This window comes from Nasonia vitripennis, chromosome 2 (assembly GCF_009193385.2).
Source record: "Nasonia vitripennis strain AsymCx chromosome 2, Nvit_psr_1.1, whole genome shotgun sequence".
In the NCBI taxonomy this organism is placed as follows: Eukaryota; Metazoa; Arthropoda; class Insecta; order Hymenoptera; family Pteromalidae; genus Nasonia; species Nasonia vitripennis.
In genome coordinates, this window is record NC_045758.1 from 30482340 (window position 1) to 30505335 (window position 22996).

At 48.5% G+C, this 22996-nt stretch overlaps 1 protein-coding gene across 1 annotated transcript in view; it reads right to left on the reverse strand.

The window, feature by feature from the left end:
- Positions 1 to 1534: 1534 nt before the first annotated feature.
- Positions 1535 to 22996, reverse strand: part of LOC100679073 — a 78752-nt gene continuing 57290 nt past the window's right edge. Inside the window, exon 5 of the mRNA XM_031924473.2 lies at positions 1535 to 4762. Within this exon, the coding sequence (XP_031780333.1) occupies positions 4634 to 4762 (129 nt within the window). The 3' untranslated portion in view covers positions 1535 to 4633. The remainder of the gene's footprint in view (positions 4763 to 22996) is intronic.

The following is a 22996-nucleotide window of genomic DNA, read 5'->3' on the forward strand; positions in this document are numbered from 1 at the left end:
AAAGGCTCTATTCGGCCCTGGCCTCGGGCTCTGGAAGAGCGGCCGGCACGGATCAGCTGATGCCTTAGCAACAGAGTTACTAGCCGCGCTAAAAATATCGAGTCGAGCCGGCTGACGAGCGCACAGCGCTGTAATACCCTGCAACATCGCTCCGCCGAGAGAGAGAGAGAGAGAGAGAAACGTATATCCATACCTATATACTTGTGTGTGTGTGTGTCGTGTTCTTCTCTATGTGCGCGAACGGGGAGGAGAGGATGTGGCCGCGATGGTAACGCGCTGTCAAAATCCGTATAGTTTTTCGGAAGCGGCCGCACAAAGGGGCTTCGCGGACGTACGCGTCAGCTGATTTCCTCTGCTTCTCAGCTGACATTAGCATAGGTGATCATCAGCGGCCTATAGGTATACAAGGCCCGAGAAATTTATTCCGAATCTGCCCCGGCGGGGATCGGCGTGATTGTTACGCGACGATTATCAGCTGCTATACACAGCCGCAACAATGAAAAAAAGAGGATCATTCACATTCGTCGTTTCGCAAACTCGCGGTTCGTTCACCTCTCGGGTCGCGTATATGTATAGTTTCGAAATTCGCGCACCTGAAAGCTCGAAGCTCGCGCAGAACGATTATGATCCGAGAGAGCCGGCGAAAAGTTGCTACGCTGCGCCCGGCAACTCGCAGCGGCGGTGGCGGGGTACAAAAGAAGGTCTCCTCCGCTACCGGTGTTGCGCTCAGTCGCTGTTGCCACATCGGCTGCTGCGGCTTCTTCATTTCGGCGGTGAGCCGGCGGCGCGGGTGTTATTCCGGAGTAATTACGCGCTGTATACCGAGGCGAGGGAATTTATTGGAGCGAGTTGGGGATCTATAAATAGCGAGCGATTCATACACACAGGCATCAGCCATCGGTTTTAATATCGCTCGACACTTTTATGTGCTGCTACACATACGCGGAGAGGCTTCGTGGAATAAAGCTCTTATATATTTGAAAAAAATAAAGGCTCGCTGTGAATATTCCTATCGATGCGCGCGGAGTGTGCCCGTATGACGAATGCATTATATGCGCGAGCGATATCTGCGTGCAAAAAAAGGGAGGGATTTAAAAAATTATACGTACACACACCTATGCTCGTCCGAAGTACGGACAAAGGACCGTCAGCCTATAGGTATCGGAGAGAGAGAGAGAGGCTCGACTCACGCACGTGACACAAAGAAACGCGTCCCTCCGCTCTTTCTTTCTTTCTCGCTCTCTCTCTCTCTCTCTCTCTCTCTCTCTCTCTCTCTCTCTCTCTCTCTCTCTCTCTCTCTCTCTCTCTCTCTCTCCCGCTGCTGTTTACGCGTTGCGGCTACACGGCTGTGTGTATAGCGTGTATACGTGTGCGCGTAGGGCTGTTGCCAGGCCGTCTCTTCCTCAATCACGCGGATCAATGAGTCCGACCTGACCTTTGAGGGGGTAAAAGAGATGAAAGTGTGCTCGCGCGTGTGTAGGGGTGGGGACAAAGGGATATTATATTATTTTCTCTCTCTCTCTCTCTCTCTCTCTCTCTCTCTCTCTCTCTCTCTCCCCTGCACGTCCCGTGATTTATCTCTGCGTTTTCATTTTTGCCACAGTTCGGTAATTGCATATCCATCATCATCGTGTTTTACCGGGCTGTGTGTGTTTTTTGGCAAACACCGAGGAGCATGACGAATGTTAAACAAAGCCTGATGCATCGGGAGAGAGATTGATTGTATATAATCTCCGAATATCGCTGCATTACGGCTCTGCTATATCTAGGGTAAACAGTGATCCTTCGTATACATATTATATACACACACACACGCGACGTCGAGCTTCTCAGGTTTCAGGACGGTATACAGAGGTAATCCGAGATCGATTGCGAAATCGTTTCTTTCTTTGTGTCGCGCGCGCGCGCGAGCCTCGAACTTTTTGCGCTCGGAGCGACGAGTAATTTCGTTATACGCGTGGAGAGAGGAAAATAAATGTATGATTTATGTAATGCATTCGGTATATGGGGTACAGGTAGCTGCCGATACACAATATAAGAACTGGAGTGTGTATAACAGCGCGCGATTCCTTATTATCGTTATGAAACTGGTTTCTCTTGATCGTTTATTTATTCCAGAGCATAATAATAACGTATAGGTTTAATTTACGGGAAAATATTCGCAAACAATGAATGCGCATCCGATCAATCAACACCGAGTGTGTGTATAAAATCGATGAAAGTATATACGAGCGAAAGAGACAAAGTCCTTTCTTTGTTTCTCTCTGGGCGAAGTACTCGATGAAAATAAAGCTTCTATATACGGCATAGTCGAGGGAGGGGGGGGGGGGGGGTTTAAAAGCCCTTTTCCCGCGTTTCCGCAACAGGCGGACACATCCCCCTGTTGCTGGGGAAAAATTCTTTGTTCGTACATACACACTCGCACATCTCTTGGCAATTCATCTCGCCACAGGATCACGCTTACAGCGAGGACAATACCGCTCGTCATAACTGTTAAAGCCTCGATCCCTTCGATGCTGACTTTTTTCCCGTTAATTGCCGAGAGTGATTATACTCGCGCGGCTTGCGTAATGCGCCGATGCTTTTTTTCTGTACCACTGTATACATTACACACATAAAGGACTCGCTTCATAGGCGTAATTCGCGCTGACGTCACTTTGTTGCAGTACAGTGGAAGGTTTTTAGCGCTCGCTCGAGCGCGGATGGATTATATGTGTGGATACAAGCGATTATGAGGAGGATTTTTTTCTCTCACTCTCGGTTTTTTTTCCGACGCTTAGACGGATTATCGACGTGTCATTTCTTTGAGGAAAAAGTGTCTGCGTGTATAAGCCTGAGCTAACTTTGTTTCTCCACGTCCATCAATATTCATTCGGTTGACGATGAGAAATGAAAATTCATCCAGTTCCCTGCGCGGCGGATGAAAAAAAAGAAGAGAGATACAGTCGCGTAACCGGCGAAAAGACGGAAGACCGTCGCGCGCAGCGGGTATAATACCCGTCGAATTACGAAATCCCGAGAGAGCAGTGAACATGCATTACATTTCCGCGCGCACTCGGTACATACGCGAGTTGAGTACACACACGGAGCTGGTGACATGCAGGCCTTTCGCAGCAACGACTGCTAATTGTAAGGCGCGTTATGGCATTATGTTAATGGGATCGCACGGTCAACGCTCTCCGCGCAGGGAATGAAGAAATGAGCGAGGAGCTACAGGCTCTTTGTGCATATACGATGATACCGATGCGGCAGCTATACAGCCCTCGATGATTTTCCTAAACGCCTCGGCATCGTATACATATACACGCTACGGCCTTGGCGGTAATGTTCCGCGCCAGCGAAAAATTTTTCTCATGCACGTGCCGGCCAAGGGACAAAGGATCTCGAGCGTCGAATTACATCGAGCGGTAATCGCGCGAGAACTGACACCAGTCGCATACACATACGTATACTAACACTGACAGGGGTGCTCGACTCTCTTTCTCGTTGTTATTTATATGAGAGCGGAGTCTATACGCAGCGCTACCGGCTCTTTACTTCCACATTTATCAAAGAGGGGGGACACACACAAAAAGCTTCCCGATGTGCGTGTGACGTTATTGCCAAACGCATGCGTGACTTCTCTATTTTTTTCTGTGCTCCATCGAGATTTCTTTTTTTCAGTGGGAAAAGCCGTACGGCGAAATTTTCAACGATCGTAGAGCAGGCATTACTCCAGGCGTAATTTTGCGCGGATACGGCATGCACACGCGCGCACGGGCAATTACGCATATGCGAGCAGAGCGGAGATTAATGAATGTAGAATTGTAGAATGTGAGAGAAGAGCCGCGCGGAAAATGAGGAAGCGCGCGGGCTCGGTCGCCGCGTGTATTTTTAGCGCTCGAAATAAGAGCGAAACGGAGTACAGTAAACGCGCCGTACGATAAATTATACCTCGGAGGGTGTCGAGGTGCAGTGGAAAATTTCGGACGATTTTGCTTCCCCCGCTCATCTTTGAAACAGCCATTCCGCGAGATGAACTATCGTCCGCGTTCCTCAGCGTGCGCCGCGTCTACACCCACAAATCAATAGCACCATGAGCAGCGAGCGAGACAAGGCGAAAAGTGACGACAGCGGACGAGAACAAAGAGACCTTGCTCTCCGCGATTTCAAGCGTATGCCCCAGTGACCTCGTTTCTTCTCGCTCTCTGTATCTATAACCCCCTGACACGCACACAGCCCCGCGCGTGTCATCCTCCTGCATTTTCGCACTGTTATACCTATACGCGAGGTCAGCGCACTTTCAAACTTCGCGCTCTCGCGGCAGAGGTCAACGCTCGGGAAAGTGCCTCTCTCGTTACTCTCGAGAGCGCGGCCGCTCGCGGTTGCAGCAGTGTGCTCTATTACGGGCTGCAGTACAGTACAGTGTAGGTGCCCCCCTCTTTCTCTCTCCTTTTCCTACGCCATGACACCACGTGCCATTATAACGGGCTCCTGGTCGGCCTTATAACTCACTCGTCCTGCTTTGCCAGCGGACTTGTGCGGTACACTATAGCTGCGGATACGCCTGCGCTTTCTGGAGACGCTGCAGTGCGGCTTGTTTATGCGAGAGAGGGTATAACTGCCGAGAGCTCCTGTCTGCTATGTGCTGCTATTATGCTCTGTACCGAGTCGTATATACACGGTGTGCAGAGAGGCAGCCGAATTTCCAAGTACAAAATAACGATAGCCGAGGACTTACGGTTGCGGGCGAAGCGGGAGAGGAAGATTCCTTCGAACTCACCTGGAACAGAAAAACAAGAGCCTCTATTAGATTAGTCGCTTCGATTCGGGAAAACAATTGGATCAGAGGCTGTTTTTTTCAGAGATAATGACCGAACAAACAAATGAGTATATCGCCGGGTATTATAGCATAATGTGTGATAAGTGCCGATAAGGTGTACCTGACGTTCGTATACGAACGAGCCTCAGTCAATAACTTTCTGATTATTCGACGAATTCCGATATACACAGAGTCTGCCGCAGCGATGAATGAAAAACGACGGCGCGCAGAGTCAGCTTTAATTTCGTCAAAGATCGGACTCGCCAATGAAACTTATATTACGGATAAAAATTAAAATCCTGAATCACGCATCGATGACGCAAGCCTGGGTGAATCACGAATATACGTCAGGCTTTACAGAATATTTCGTTGTGAAGCACCGAGCAACAATTTCGCCAAATCACGTCCCTCTCATACGCGTTGCAACCGGTCGGTAAACCTGTGCCGGCGCGCGTTACACAAAAGCCCGAATACCCGTCGTCTAATTATAGCCCCTAATCTTTCCCAATCCCGATAACCCAGCTGATAAGCTCCGAAATTGCCAGAATTAGCGCAATTCTTCCCGGTAATAGTGCGTCGGTATCTCGGGGCAATCAGGGTCGGGAGGAAATTTTCGCGCAGCTGGCGCTTGATTAGGTCAGGATCTCGATATCATAACCTTGAGGAGCGACGCTTTCGGACGACGATATTGCGCAATCCTCGAGACGCAATCAATCCCAGTGTGTGTGTGCGAAGGTTGAGAAGAAGCGGTTATCTTATTTATTAACATAGGCAGCGGGGCGTGTGTCGTGTCGCACGTTAGCGATGAATCAGCCGATGGAAGAAAGCAGAGGTGACTTTTTTGCCTGTGTACTCCCGAAATTTATCATCGACTTTTCCAGCCACTGCCTCGGCGTTAATTTACTCGATCGAGAGAGAGGCTCTCGAAGGCTCATGTGATTAATGCTCGTACGCCAAGGAGGGGAAAAACAACGACGGGGATGCTAGACACACGCTCGCATGACTTAATTGCACTAATTCGATTGACAAAGGAGACATCGCAATGCTTTTGATAAACGGTTTTTTTCTCGCGTACAGAGACTCACCAGCGTTTGAATGGCCAACTTGGTTTCCTCGTATAAAAAAAAGCGAGTACATCGTTTGCACCGTGAAAAGCAGGAAAAAACGCCAGCACAATCGCCGAGAGACAAGCGCTCCGTCACTTATCGTCCCGAGCTGCCTCTTCGCGCCGCCAGAGGGTCTCGCGCGTCCCTGGAAAAACGCGAACAAAGAAAAGCGACGGTAGACAGCGTGTCGCCTGATTCACCTGTCAGCGCAGCTCGCGCGTTTTGCGTCATCGGTTTCGTTTTATTTGGCAAAAGCCGACAAGTATGTACCTATCAGACGCTTTTCCGTCGGTGCAAGCGGAGAAAAGGAACCTTGGCTTTTTCAACGGATCCGTAAACGAGCCGATCGCGTGCATTCTAATTTAAGGCTAAGGCTGCCGAGCATTAACGTAATAAGTTTTTCCAGCGTAGCTCCCCTTCGTTTATATCTATATACGTATTATACCGGCGGGATTAATAGTCCTCGCGTTGTATTTACGAGAAGTCGAGCGGCATAATGAGCCCTTTACTGGAAACTCATTCCAGAAAGAGAGAAGTCGAGCTTGATGCGATTTGACATGATACCGTATATTATACACGTTTATATGGCGAAGGGAGGGGAAGCTTTCGATATAATAAGTTTAGAAGGAGCAACACACATCGCGATCTTGGATCTCGATATAGCTCCTATATTATGTAGATGTATATAGGTAGAGCCTAGCAGAGCTGGAGATGTAAGCGCGGTATTTTTTTTCGAACTAACGAGTAGAAATTCGCCTTTATGACACAGCAGCGCTCGCTTTTCCCATGAACCCGCGGCTCGTAAAGGAACGTTACTTCTCTCGAGTGGTGGTAGTGGTGTACCTTACTATGCCATGCCGTAATGTACTCTCTGCGGGCGAAAGGTGAAAGATAGAGACGGCAGATACACACACACACACATAGACCGTGGAGGGAGAGAGAGAAAGAGCCGAGAGGCTGAAAAAAGTCATCCTAGGAAAGAAAGGAAGAAACCATCAAGGACAGGCGCGCCGATGCGAGTTAGAAGATAAGTACTCGCTAAGCGCACATCTCGTGAAAGTGAGCGACGCGACACGCGGCTGCATTAAGGTATACACGAGGGACAGGAAATTTCGCATATACACGGAAAAGAAAGTTGTGCAATTGAAAATCGAGAGGGCCGATATTATATGCCTCGTCACATGTCGATCGGCCTGGCACACATGCTCATTGACACGACCGATGACTCATTCACCGTTTTTTTGTTTTTGCAGGTACATAAATACAGCAGTTTTCGCGTTACCGCAGCGCTTTGACCTTAGGGGAGGCAGTTAAATCATATTCCGCGCGGGGCTTTTTACGGCGGGGGCTATTACGCCGACCTTTTTTTCGACCTCCGCTGTAGAGCGGAGATAGGCATAATTGAATAGTAAAACTTGTTTATTTTCGAAAGTACGTGTGCCGCAGCTTAGATATTGCAGCGTCGATAGGCTAGATTTTTACGGTTCGCGGAATCGACTCCACATATCCTTGGAACTTCGGCCGAGTCCGCGAAGGAGGATAAAAATCGAGCGCGCGAAATCCATATTCGCCCGATTTCCGAACAATGCAACAATGTGCATTTATAGCGTCACCTTCTCACGCGCTTCTTGCTCTACTCTCGTACGTATATTCTACTGATCGTTATTTAACGCACATTGTTCCAAGGCATCGTCGGATAGAGCTTGATTTATGACAGCTCGCGCACGGTTCTCCGAACGAGAACGGCTCTCTCGTCCCGCGCGATATGGAGCTTCACACGGAAAATCTAATAATAGCGTGTAATAATTGCGCTATCTCAACCGACCTCAAAAAAAGGCCAGAAAAATTTCGAAGCGTACAGTCGATCATCCGATATCTCGAGTGCGAACGAACTATCGAGGAAAATCTTCTATACGCTTGCAAAATAAAGTGGACGTACAAAGGGGGTTGGTCGTTGACTCGATGCGTGTCCCATTGCGCGCGTTGACATACTAATCTGTACGCGTCCTTCGCTGCGGCGACGATAAGCGCGAGTCGTTTGTTCTTTACCTAATATAATACTGACCCATGATGCAACTCGCAAGTCAAGAGATAAGCTACTGCGTCTATCTGTGTGTGTGTGTGTGTGTGTGTGTGTGTATGTTGGACCCGCGCTAATCCGAGGGGTTAGGGAAAGTTCGCGGTACAGTTAGTATCTATGCGGAGCAAAAAACTGTATGTGCTACAAATAAATGCGTCACAGAATTTCTCTCTTCGCGAAAATTTCGACGATCGTTGCGTCATGCTGTTTACTCGCTCGCGTCGCCGGCTTGGGGCAGATAGTTTATTGCTATTTTTGCGAGTGTCGCATTTGCGCAACGTTCGACTCGCTTCTCTCTGTGTACATATATTTCGCGGAACAAAGTTGAAGGGTAGTGTCGCGGTCGAGTTTTAACTGTCGCCTCTCTATCGGAGAGTAAACAGCAGCGCGTGACGTCTTCTTAATTGGGTAATGCTGCGATGTATGGTATCGGTGTTTGTATATTTCACCCTCCGATAGCCGTCTACGTGCCGATGCTTCCGTATGTGCCGAACAAAAGTCGAGGTATTTAACCGGACAATCGCTCGCGATATCGGAATATTCCCCGGGAACGTAAACACCTCTGTGTGTGTGGGACGTGTAAATGATATGCGCCGGGTAAATAGAATTAATTGAGCCGTGTGTTGACATAGTGCGAGTGTCCGTGATAAAAAATGAATTCGTGTGTGTGTACGCTCACGTTATTTTGTAACGTTTTTCGCGCGCATTATCCCCTCGGAATCAAACGCGCAGTCGCAGAAGAACGAGGGGGTGTGTTCGGAGCACAGCACGTATGGGTTGAAGGTCAAAGGTTGAGGGGCTGCGCGTATAGAAATCAAAACGCCCGACTCCGCGTCGCTTCCGGCATTACGATTTCGCCGAAAAGTTTTCCCCCTTGGCGCGCGTCACGTACACACGCCCACGCGAAAACTTGTACGAGCTCTTATACCTATACCTATATATACATATAGTTAGAGTCACTGGGGTAAACAAACGCTGTAACTAGAAAAAGAACATGGTAATCTACTCTCTTCAATTACGGCGCATCCACCTCGTCAACAACTTTTCTTTTTTATATAATTTATCGAGGACGTACGTACACCACGCCCAAAAGCAGCAGCAGCGCGCAGCTGTCGTCGTCGTATCGCGATCTTCTACACCCGGATCGTAAAAGATGACCGGCGTAAAAAGAGCGCAAACAGATAACACAGTGGGAGAGAGGAGAGAGAGAGAGAGAGAGAGACGATCCCCAAAAGACGTTTACGAGTATATGACACCTTGGAAGAGTCGTTTCTTCCGCTAGATCGACGAGAGCATTGTGTCCTCTCGAAGATTATTTTTCCTCGAGACTCCACCCCTCCCAGGAAACTTACGGGCGGCACACGTATAACGCACAAAGGATATATATATATACACTCGCTTTCTTCCTCGACGAGGGTGACGCGTGCCGGGCACGCGATCGCGAAGCACATTTATGTCTACGGAGCCTAATGTAGCGCCGAAGAATGCCTTTCTAGGAGAAGAAAGAGAGAAACGCTGTATCTGATTTCCAACGTCACTTTTCTCAGCGCCGCTGCTGCAGTTTTTAATTGAATAACGCGTGTACGCTCGCGGCGATTCGTATCGCGCGAGTATAAGTTACTCCGAGCGATAGGCTATCTCGACGACGCGCTCTTTCTAATCTGGCTCCATATATTTCCCCCCTTAGCCCCTAAACAGCTCTCCTCGGCATACGACGGAAGATAATCATGCAAAACTCGCGCGCGCTCAATTAGATGAAGCCTGAGAGGGGGGAAGGGGCGATTTTTTTTAAAGCCCGATACTAAAGCGTGAGTATATACTTTAAATCGCTCTCGTTAAATTGCACGCTTTGAGCGGGGAAAAAAGCGTTTTTCGAAACGATTTCGGCCTGGTTTACGACACTCCTCGGCGCGCGAGCAGGAGACGTTAATTGCGGAAAAGAATTTTTCGAAAAGCCAAGAGACAGCTGAGATAATTAATAACACCGTAAAATCGCCAGCTGCTCCAGTTTTTCCGTACACGCGAGTGTTGTAAGTACGGGTATGGAGCCGAGATTTAATCTTCCGCGAATGGAAATTTATGCATCGATCATCGTTAAATAGAACTCTTAATGATAGTGATCATCGCGTTAGCTGTAAGAAAAACGTGTATGCCGTAAACTTTGTATATATTCCTGTAATCGCAGGCGTTCAAGCGCGAATCGACTTTCCACGACAAAGTTTAGCGTATATTTTATCGCAATTTCCATAAAAATATACATGCACGCGTCGTCGAATTAGTCACACATCGGAGAGAGAACGTTGTCACCTCGAACAAAGACTCTCGAGAGAGAGCCACTGCGCAGAAAAAGAGCGATCGCTGCAGCCACACAATCGAAATCAGAGCACATCGCAGAACAAAGAACAGCCAACCCTAAACCGTCTCCTCCTCCTCGTCTCTCCTTCTCCGTCAGCATCGGAAGATATCGCGGCGGCGGAAGCCTGCGCATCGGGGCGTAAAGCCCCCGTATATACACACGTCAACAGGGCAATAAAGAAGCACGCGCGCATCGAAAATCGCGTCGCGCAGCTCGAACCGGTCCAAGAAAGCCAGTATACAGCTTCTCTTCTTTTACTACCGCGAGCAAGCGTAAAGCGAAACCGTAGGCGTCGTCTCTTTTTTTTTTTTGTCAGCCAATCGAATTTGGAAGCGAGGCAGCTCCTTTGAAATTCCAGATCCGCTCGGCGTTTTTCTCCTGCGCAGGAAGCGACTTTGCTTTTCGACAGATGCCGGGCATAAAAGTGCGGTTTTTATCGGCCTCTTGGAAAAATCTGATCGATTCGTGCCATCTGTCCCTTTTTTTCCTAATTACACGGACCTTCGGCGGAATGAAAAGGAATTCGGATAAACAAGGAGCTATAGCTTATACGCCGAGCTCGAAAACAAAGTACGCAATATAACGCATAGCGAAATGTATGAAAGGGAGAAATTGGAGCAGTCGAAACGCGCTTTATGGCTCGAGTCGTAAAAGGCGGAAATCTTCGGCGAGTCGTAATGCGATAAGATCACGCGGAAGTTCCTTTCTGCAGCCCCGTGTATGTGTATCTCAGTGTTACTATACATCTCTCGCAACGTGAATTTTCTCTCTCTCTATCTCAGCACACTGTCGCGTAAACACACATCTCTCGTCCCCGGAAGCCGCGCGGTTTTACGACGTCGTTCGCGGTCCTCGTAAAAATTAACGCACGCATCCCCGCGTTTCGGGGTTTATTCCCCCAGCTCTCGCTGTTTACAATCCAGCATCGACTCTCGCATCCTCGGGCGCATTTTCCGCGAGGCGTCTCGTAATTATACCTAGAGAGCTGTTAGGGGCAAAAAAAAAGAAAAAGAAGCGAGGATAACTGGGGCAATGGCCCCTCAGTACGTGTAAGGATTCCGGAACCGTTTCTTCGGAACGGGGAGTGGAGACGAGATGGGGTGCAGAGACTGGTTCCTTTCAGTCAACGGTCGAGATGGCGAAAGTCGAGCCACGTGCGTCTATGCTAATCAGGGAATAGTGTACGGACTCGTCGCAGCTCGTCGAAGCCTGTGGAATCCATGCGCATCCGTTTTTCCCGCGAATTATGCAAATGTAGGCCGCGCGAACACAGTGGCTGGCTTTCTGTCGCAGAGAAGAAGAAAGTCGCTGAAAGAGCGGAAGATCACGAGAGCGAGAGATGCGATGACTCTCTCGTTATTCGAGGGTGTGCGAAACTCGTGGTCCGCTGCGTCTCTCCGACAAATATGTGAAAACGAGAGCCGCAACAATAAGATAATGAGCTTATCGGGGCCTGATGCAACGCGGAAATAGATTTCGTCAGCTTTCGTGTGCAGCGCCGACTCGTGTACATAGAGAGGGAGACAATACACGCTCTTCGGAATATTGAAACAGAGACAGATATATGCACTTGTGTGCGGCTAGATTATTCTTCTTCTGCAAGGACAATAGAAACGCGCTACTGTTTCGCTGAGGGGTATGCGCGAGTGCTACTGTACCGACCAATAATCGCGTTCCACGAACGCATTGATCCTGATGGGAGATAACATCCTCTCTCTCTCTCTCTCTCTCTCTCTCTCTCTCTCTCTTACAAGTGATCCTATATGCGTTATCGACTATCCCATAAATCCAGAGTATACGCAATAGATTTACTAATTGCTGAAAACACGCGCAATCGCTGTCGGCAATGCGATAAACTAATCGCTCTTTCGCTCGACTCGAGTCTGTGTGTGTGTACAGCGTGCATTCATTTACGATTTGGAATTGGAGCATTCGATCGCGAGGGAGTTGAATTGTAGATTTTTGGATATTTCGGGTGAAAACAGAAAAAAGCGACGCGTTTGCGCATACGGAATCTTAATCGGAAATTCGTTTTCAATTAGCGGCCAAGGAGCAGTCGATATTCCACAAAGTTTCCCCCTTCGACGAGTTCGAGAAAAACAAAGCGATCCGAAGAAGAGCCATAAACCAGAAGACCGACATAACGAATGGTCCACTCGAGCGTGTAGGTCCATCCCTCGTGGAAACAAAGACTGCGGATCGGCTCCGGAACCAAGAACGATATCGCATCTAATGACGAGCCTCACCTCCGAAGCAGCCTTTGTGCCAACAACTCCTGACCCACATTTTCGAGGGGAGCGACTTTCGGGGGCTCTAATGCTGCCCCCACGGCTTCGCTACTCCTTTCCCATGTGTAACGACTCCAGGGGGGAAGTAACAGCACGCGAAGACGCTGCTTTCTTTGTACAGCTAGATGCGCGAGCGGGGGGAGAATAAATGGGAAAGCTGATTAAAAATCTACCGGCGACGCTCGGGCTGTTGCTTCTTTGTTGCCGGCTTTTCGGCTAATGAATGGATCACAGGGCCTTGACTGAATCGAATCGTGTATTTTTGATGCGAAATAATCCTCCACATACCGATTCGAGACAAAGGCTGCGGAGTTGGAAATATTCGTCAAATTCGAGCGTCGCGTTAGAATCGACGCTCACTTGACGGCGAGAATCGAGAAGCATTTATCATTGTCCCGAAAACGAACGGGCGTTTAGTGGACCTCTAACGATACACTCGCACCAGCCCCGGCGCAGGACGCGAACAAAGGAGGACACTGAGAGCTCTGCCTATAGCCTCCATCTCGCACCAGACTGCGAAAGAGACTAATCTGCTCAAGAGCCGAAGCCCATCATCGCACAGGCGAAGACGACGCAAACAAGTCCTAGTCAGCGTTATTTCCAGCCATCTGTGACCCCTTTGTCAGCGCATACACGACAAAGATCCGATCCAATTCCCCGTAACATCTCAGTCTCTCTCATAACGCCTCCGTCCCTCACTATGCAGATCATCCGTCAAAGCGACGACGTTCGATGGAGGCTCGGCTTCATTATCCTTGTCACGACACGATCTCGATAAACAGAAAAGCCGTTGCATTAGAGTGTACTGCCAAGTGTACCGCACTACATTCGCTTCGCTCCAACAAAGACGGCCATAAGGGAAATTTGTATAAGCAGTCAATCATCGGGTTTCTCTCTCAAGAGCGCTGCATCTCACTCGAAAGCGACGCGAGAAGCATTGAAAGCCTCTCGCTCTGCGGCTCCATTTTCACATGCACGTACAGCACGCACACAGTGAAAAAAGGGGGGATGCGCTGTATAGGGGGGCATCAGCCGGTTTCCCGCGGGGTGGCACACACCGCACGGAAAATTCCAAGCTCCGCACGCAGGCTCACTCGAACAAAGGCTATACACGCGGGCCTAGTCGAGGTGGGGATTGGAAAAAAAGAGAGGTATATAGAATCTGGGCGTATATAGCACCTAGCACGCGCAGGTGAAGGAAGTGTGTGTGCTGAGAGCCGAAAAAAAAATCGAGCCGCCTCCCCCTTTCGGTATACCTATACGCACTCTTTGTTTGCGTAATGATCGAGGTTTTTTCCACACAGGGTTATTCGTCGTCCTTTGCTTAAATAGACAGAGGCGAGGCGAGGCGACTCCTTCCTTGTAATTTCTTTTTCCCCGGAGATTCGCAGCGACGAGATAATCGTCGCGAGGTGATACCTCCTCGTGTGGAAACGTTTCGTCTCGATACGCGGCAATCGAATTTTTATCTACGCGTTGTTTTTCGGTTCGCGGGAAAGATGCCGAAAAAAGAGCGACGGAATGCAATTATTATCGGCGCGAGTAAAGCAAATGAAAAGGCAAACATCGGCGTTGCATATAGATAGGTCTACACGCGAGCGAGCGAGAGAGAGAGAGAGAGAGAGAGAGAGAGAGAGAGAGAGAGGGCTGGACAAACAAAAATGACGAGATAATGCTTAATCTGATCGTGCCGCAGTTTAAAGTATATGACTCCACACTCGATTATTATTACGAGCTGCTTCGCCGAACTACGTAAACGTGCCACACAACATATAGCTTCAAGGTCGTCCCTGGCACTACATTGAAGAGACAAAAAATTATTTTTCCCAGATTATCGCGAGCTGCGCGCGCTGTTTTCCTGTATACACGCGGAGAGTGAAAGTTATCGTCGCAGTAAGAGAGAGATTCTTCAGCAGCTTATCCGAGTAGATATCGGCTATGTAGAGCGCATTCTATGCAATATTTGCGCCAAGTGCCATCATGCAATTATGAAATTCCGAACGGTGTTACAGTAGACGATCGACCCTTCCCCTTGTATTGAACCGCTCACGCAAAAATATAATATATTTCACGGAAAAACACACAGTTCGCTCGACTGGAGAATACAGCGCATGCGAAATCAATTAAAATGCCATCGCTTTCAATAGCCGCTATTCTATGCGCGAATCTCGTGCGGCCCCGCGACCAATTAACGATTATGCGCTTATCGCGAGCGATACCTCGATTATATACAGCAATTAGCCGCTCCTCGCATGCGCAGTGGAAAGATGCAGTAAGAATTTCGTAGGAAATTCACTCGGTCGCAGCTCGCGAACACGATAAAATATTCCCCATTGTGTGGATGACGAGATGCGTAAAAAGCGTCGTGTATACACTGCAGCTATGAATCACACTGTTGTGGTCGCGAGCTTTTTTCTGTGCATCCGCGAGAGCTAGAGTATAAGTATATCAACCGCGCTAATTGTATTAATTGATGAACGTTCGTTCGGAGCTCTCGTTTAAACGATAAACGCGCCGTTCTCCGCCAGGTGTGCAGCAACAGGTGATCCAGGGGCTGTTTCGGCGCGAGACTAATGCATTCATTAAGGAAATTAGCGGCGGCCGATCGGTCGAGAGAGAAAAATATGTTTACCCGATCCAATTATCGAATTATAAAGCTGAACAGAGCTCGCTCTGTGTGTGCACAGAGGATTTTTCCGCGTTGTAAATCTCCCATCGAATCGCTGCCGCGAGAGGAAGTAAAAGTAAGCACACGTATATATCCCGATCATCGAATTAAACTCTACGCTCTCGAGATTAGATTTTTTCCTCTCCACACATACTTTCTTTCTTCGGATTTTACACACAGCGAGAAAGTAAAAGTTATATCGTCTGAAAATTTCGCATCATCTCTCGGCGCGTAATGTAGGAAGCGCTGCTGCAGGCTCGCCGCAAAAAACTGCACAAAAACCGGCCCCGATAATCCGCGTTACGCAATCGCCGGCTTATCTCCGCGACGAGAGCACACACACGTGACGTTTTTGCCTCCTTTCCGTCGGATGGGCTTTCTCTCTCTCTATCCCGCGATACACACGTTGTTCGCCAAAGCTTCAGCAGTCGCCGGGTCAGGAAAACAATGCGGATACTATATACGTGTATCAGCTCCTGCATGTCCGCGTATATACAGAGGGTGCAGCTGCGCAACGATCAATTGCACGCCGCCGCGGCCCCCCCTCTCTCTCTCTCTCTCTCTCTCTTTCACTTTAGCCCATTAAGCCCGTTGATGGGCTGTGTATGGCGCTGTGTGTGTACGCAATATTCTGTTTATTCGTACTCGCTGAAATTTTTTCGCGCTCGCGAGAGAGAGAGAGAGAGAGGGCGATAAAACTCAGCGCGCCTGGGAATCGTGCCGTAGTAGAGACTGCCGAGGAGAGTCGTTAGAGGATTATCATTATTTCGCGGCTGATGTCTGGCCTGCGAAGTCAGTTCGTACAGACTGTGCGTCTAGTAAATTAACATGTATTTCTCCGTTTGTATGATTTATTGCGATAATAATCGCGCGCGCGGCAAAAAGGAGAAATAAGGGGAATTAAATGTGCATCAGAGAGCCGCTCGCTGATCGCGCCTTCGAAGCATCAATCTTGACGATCTCTGTGAAAAACTGCACGCGAGAGTTTGTGCTACACACGCACGAATTATGTGTGCAGCGTGTTTTAAAAAAGAGCAGAGAGAGAGAGAGAGAGAGAGAGAGAGAGAGAGGGAGAACAAGCTGTTTTAACACGGAAAATCGCTATCGCATAAACAATACTCTACGAGAGTAGCTTTGAAGCCGCACAACAAAAATGCAATTATCGCCGCCATCAACAGGCGTATCTTCACCTCATCTATCTATACGGCAGCGTTAACTGCTCATTTTTTCTTGTACACAGAGAGCCATAATTCCCGCCTATTTATCCGCATAAAAGCGCAGCGCGATCGCGCTTGTTTAAACAAAGTGAATAGCTCGTCGTTATACACGGCTGTTTTTTCGCTCTCACGCTAGGTATAGGCTGAGATTCGCCGATCTAATGATTAATCGATCCTATCGCGAGCGCGATATTACCCAACGCTGTATGAAAAATCGACGAGTATTAGCCGTATGTGTGGGACGACGATCGGCTCGTTATTACAGTGTGAGAAACCATCGGCTCTCCGTGCACTTTGTATCTGCATTATGGAAGCTCTCTTGAATGAGAGATTTGCTCCTCGCTTTTCTTATCTCTCTTTCTCTCTCTCTCTCTCTCTCTCTCTCTCTCTCTCTCTCTCTCTCTCTCTCTCGCTCGATCGGGAGAGATAAGGCGCGCTTTTTCGCGTTCGATTTCATTAGGCCGGAGTCGGATAAAATTTATTGTCCCCGATAACGATTCAAATCCGGTACACACGAGAAGCAAGTGAAACGCCGCGATGCGAAATAAGAACTATTACGAGAATTTCGTCGGGGCGAGAGATCTCGCGCCTGAAATCACAGCGTTTCACCGCACCGCAGCGTGTATATGCATATAGCTATGCATGTGCATCAGCGCGTGTACATCGATTGATAGATTATACCGGGAGCCGCACGGGCGCGATCTACTCTCTTCGTAATAATTCGAGAGAACTGTGCGCTGAAAGAGAGAGAGAGAGAGAGAGAGAGAGAGAGAGAGAGAGAGAGAGAGAGAGGTAGAGAGAGGATCGATCGGTATAACGCCCGCGGAATGGACGCTCGCTCGCGCGATTATTATTGTGAAAGTGCAGAGAGCCGAGGCAATTACCGGCTCTAGCTCACCGCAAATCACCTGCTTTTTCTCTCTCCTTCGCTCCTAGATGCACTTCTCACGCAAAGGAAGCCAATCGTACGAGCGCTGCACCTTCCCTTTTTTTCTCTCTTTCTCTCTCTCTCTCTCTCTCTCTCTCTCTCTCTCTCTCTCTCTCTCTCTCTCTCTCCATATTCGCGCGTGTGTTGTTTCGGCTTTTTTTAGTAAACGAATCGAGGCTGCGATAAATAAATCGACCAACGAAGTATGCCCTCGGGGGACGAGGGCGCGAGTGTGCGTGTGTAGAGTCGACGGATCGGGCTGTGTGTGCGTGTAATCGAGGAAACTCTTTAATGGGAAACTTTATCGGCGTGTTTTCGACTCTCGGTTCTTCGATTTTAGGACCGACATCGGAATCGCGCGCGCGGAAATTTCTAGCAATAAAACCGGCCGATAAATCAAGCTTTTTGCAGCCCCATAAAGATTAAAAAGTGAATAATAAGAAACTTTCTAAATCGTACCCACTCCAAGGGGAAAAAGAACAATAATACCTTTGTTTCCGAGATTATATACCGCCGAGTGTATACCGAGCGGAATATTGTTTGATCGAAAAACATCGGATGTTTGAATTCGTATAAACAATTTCGGGACGCTCGCTCGTTTTCGCGCAAATATCGCTACGTTCACGTCGAGGAATGTCGCTCGCGCACACCCGGCGTCTGATCAATAAATAAAGTGAGCTTATTTTTAAAAACTCTGCGCGCGCTCGAAAAAACACGAGAGAGATACCGTCGTCGCGACGTCTGCGAGGAACCGCCTTATCTGATAAAAAAAAGAGCACGAGGCGATTATTCGGTAACTTTTACGCTCTCGATATCCATCAATAACGTGTTATTGTCTTCTCTTTTGTGAATCCCTAAATCTCGACCCGATACGAGCTGTATCGATCGAATTGGCGAATAATATTCGCGCAGCCTCGCTAATCGCGGTCCAGAGGAAACTTCCCGCGGCTACTGATGTTTACCAGAAAGCGCAGCCATTATCCCGACGCCCCTCGTTGGCTTTTCGCGCATAGTTGTTACTCACACTGGCGCATCGATTAGCGGCGTGAAAAAAGAGTCACCATCGCGTCACACCGCGATAGGAACGAATAACGCACAGACACTGCGGAGAGAGAAATATCTCCCGGATTAATAACAACGAAAATACGCAATATCGGTCCCTCGAGTAGGCATCGATCCGCCGTAGGGTTGGGAAAAACTGGCGCGGAGGACGTGAAGCATCGTCCTCTCCCCGGGGAGCTGGAATTCCATTTGGCCGCGCATGAAAAATACAGATGTTTTTTTCGGCGGCGGGACCGGCATAATTGATGTGTTTTGTTGCAATTTCATCGACGCGGGGAAATTCACGCGTGGGCGGGAGATAAGTATACGCGTTTCTTTTGGCGCCAGAGGCGCGTGTGAAGGATTGCCGGCGAAACTATTATCGATGACGGTGTTCAGCTGTGTTTTTACTTCGGACAAATATTGTCGCGTGGAAGAGATTCCACGGATAGCGATATAGTATTATGCCATAGACGCAAAACTAGATCACATGTATGAGCGTAATTTGCCGCGAGCCGCAGACGCTCGGCTTTATCTCCTATCGCGCCCTCATATTATATGGATGAGTCGCGCGAAGAAACGCCGATAACCGCGAGCTTTTTTCTCCCTCTCCTCGTCACGTTTCTTCTCTCTCGGAAAATTAGTGTTTGCCTCCCGACAGATCCGTCAACACTCGCCGCTCTAATTGATCCCCTGCGCAAACACACAGAAACGGCCGGCGATTAGTACATCCTCTTTTCTCGTGAATATACCCGCACGCTGCGAGCGATGAGAATTTTGTGTTTTTTTTATCGACCAGTGGCCCTACGGAACAAGCGAAAAAAAAAATAAAACCCCACGACTCGGATGAATGGACTCGCTCTCTCTCTCTCTCTCCCTCGGGAGCTCTCTTTTTTCGCGGCAGCGAAAAATTTCCATCGCGAGTTTGTTTGTCTAGACTCGAGCCGAGCGATTGCGCCGATGTCACTTGTCACGTGGATAGATTGCAAATTGTAATCGCGATAGAGCGACAATACACACACAAACACACATACACATGGCCTATTCAATAGCGAGAGGATATATGGTGCGCGATTGGCTTTGTTCCGCGCGGTTTCGTATGCGAATAATAATCGGCGTTGGCTTTTTCGTTAATTACGCCGTAGAGCATGCGACGAATCTCAATTGCAGCCGTGTTACATATAGGCTTAACTCCGTTACTGCTGGCGCGTCTGCCTGTCTCTTTGGCTGATGCTCTGACGCTTCTGTATGTGTGCGTGTGGAGGAGAGTCTGGCACACGTCTCTACGGAGGTTAAATATTCAGGAACACGTGTCTCGTGTGCTATCAGAGCGATATGGAAAATGAATTATAGAAGCGTTCATAAATTCTTAATTGACCGCTCGCCGGGGCTGGCTTTTATCGCGAAAGCTCTGTATCGTGTACGAGATTCTTTCGGAGTGTATTAGGTGTCTATATGTTATATCTCACGCTTTCGATCGACCAAAACTTTTATATTCGTTATTAATATTGACGGAAAGAGTCATCAGATATACTCGCGCATGCAATTGGAATCCAATTGTTCCGAGTCGTGTCCGCGCGCCGACTGCGTCTATAATTTATGACAGAATAATGCAGAGTCAACAGCAGCAGCAGCAGCAGCAGCAGCAGCCGCGGCGAACGTGCTCCCGATAAATTAGAAGCACATACATCTAAGTACTTTTAAATGACTTCCTCTGAATAGGCATGAGTAAGTGATGTCACCTGCGCTGCCGCTTCTATACGATTATCGATTAGATTACGAAACACTACACACCAGCCGCAGCAGCAGACGGCAGTCGAGCCGAAACTGCCGAGTGGGATGTATGTATGTATGCATGTATGCGAGGGAGGTAATCATTATTAGAAGTGATTATTCGCCTCCTCGAAATTAGTCGCGCTCGACCTTGACCATGATGCAGATTTCTGATGACGTGCACGCGAGCGATCGATTGTCTCCCTTTTGTGGGAGATATTTTTAGGAAACGAGCAATTATATCCGCCAACTTGAGGGCATATTCGTCTTCCGGGAAACTCGCCTATAGCCGCTGACGAATGGATAAATCATTATTCCTCGCTCTGAATCTATAACAACCGCCGGGTTTTTTTTTTTACAAAGTAACATCAGTCTCGACGACGCAAAAAAAACATAACCATCAAGTATATTATAAGCATCGACCATTCGAAAAAGAAAACGCAGCGCGTCGCTCCATGAAAAAAGAAATAATCCACAGCAGAACACAATAAGGAACCCCAGCAATAACGCAAGGACTGCGGAATATTTCCTATAGTTTCGCGGAAGACTACTAGACTCGTTAATTCGAATCGCCGATCGTCCGCGCGCAGCGAATAAGTAGCATACACAGCGGTGAAAATCGAGGCCAAAGAAAGTTCCGGCTAGCTGCGTGTCCGCGTCGACTCCCGACGCGTGCATCCAAATGGCTGCATGCAGCTCCTTCGGAAATAAAAAAAAAGCAACAACAACCACAACAGGGGCCTGCGATTAGTAGAGGCAGTACACGGCAGCGATCGGTAGCAGCAGCCCAAGAAAGTAAGGAGCGGCTCGTCGGCGTGAAGCGCGTCGCGCTATTAAAAAGTGAAATTCATTGAGAGAGCCTCGAGTAGAGCGCGAACAATGAGCGCTGCGGGAGAACGTTCTCTTATAATCCGACTTGTATGCGCGCGTGCACTGTTCTCCCTGGGAATAAACGACGCTTGGAAATTCGCTCGCTTCGATCGTACAAGAGAGCAAAGGATCTATTCAGACGCTGCGGTTTCTTCTGCAGGGCCGTTAATTGCGTTGATTAAATTATATAAGGTATTGTTTTATCGGGCTATACACGCGGCGGAGTTTTATGCTTTATCGCTCGTCGTAATGCAGTCAATTTCGAGATTTACGACTGGGATATCGTCGTGCAGCGCCTCGTCGTGATGGATGGCCTGGATAATACCGTCTTGACAAAGTCCCTCTCTCGCGGCGCTGTGCGTTTATACAGATACATACTCTCTTGATCGGCAGTCAATTAGTTATGCGTCGTCTCCTCCGCGGCTTAATTAAAGGAAATATCGCGGATGCGACTGGTTAATTAACCGCCTCGATTCTCCTTCCCACGTACATGCACTCCCGAGTGCCTGTAATCGCTGATCTTCGAGAGACGTATATTATCCTCCGGTTATTTGGCAATGTCCGTATAGAAATTTATAATTCAGCAGCTGTCCGCGTGTCGGAATCTGCCGGGCGAAAGCCATGAATTGAGTCGTTACGTAAAGGATGTCCGGCGCCGCTTGTTTACCCCTGCGCCGCGGCTGACGCAAATAACGAAAATATCGGCAAGTTCCTTCGCTATATTCACGCGATAAATAAAGTCTCTGTGCATGTGTGCGTTTCTGTCCCGGATGGTCGATGCAAACAAGTGCCATTATATACGAGCATTTGGCAGCCGACAGATTAGTCGACGTATAAAGAATTTATAGCGAGCTGATGGGCTGGTACAGTCGAGAGGGTGTATTATTCGAATCCATTGCGTTAGAGCTTGAAACATCACGAAAACGTTATTTCTCGAACGAGGAAGTTCGATGCGAGCGGCATGAAATATGCGCTCGGACAATCAGTCTCGAGAATTCGAAAAACGTGCGATGCAACGGTTATTCCTCATGCGCTAACGACTGACGCAATAACGGCAATTACCAGCTTTCGATAATCTGTGTTTGACGCAATTTATAAGAAACTTCGTCGTCGTCGCTCTTTAGTATCGATCCACTCGCGGTGAGAGTGTAAGGACCTCTCTCGCACCTGATGCCGCCGACGAACACCTGTAGCCTCTACACTCGCGTGTGTCACGTGCAGCAACGATCGCACGATTAAAATTTCGATAATACGCGCTCAGCACTTTCATAAGGAGAAAATAATTGCGCTGCAGCAGCCGTTAAAAAAAGCGATGTGGAAACGCGTAAAAACCCTTGCGAACGATTAGTCATAACTCGTAAAACCACGAGCCCGTGAAAGATTTCAAAACTACACGACTACGCGATCAGCGAGCGCGTTTTCCCTCGTAAATCGCGCCGAAGATTTTATCGCGCGCTCTCCAAGTACAATACAAGAGCAATGTTTTCCCAGTGCATAATATGCCATCAATACACACGGGACAAACACGGGCTTTCATGTCTCTCTGTGACTCACCTGCGGCGTGAAAAAAAAAACAGCCGAAGATCTCACAAAGGAGGGATTAAAAACGCTCGAAAGAGGCAATATCGAATCAATAACGCCCGATTGCCTCAGCCGAGGAACGAAATAAAAAACATCGGCGAAGGAACGAAAACAGATCTGGCTCGCTCGAGCGTTGAAAGAACGGCTACAATTAGAGGCGGCGATAAGTCTAATAAATACACCGCGCGGCGTAATGCACCTCGCGCAGAGGCCGATCTCGTTATCGCCGCAGGCGGGTTTAATCATGCATGTACTCGGCGATGCACAGAAAACTACACGTACGAAGA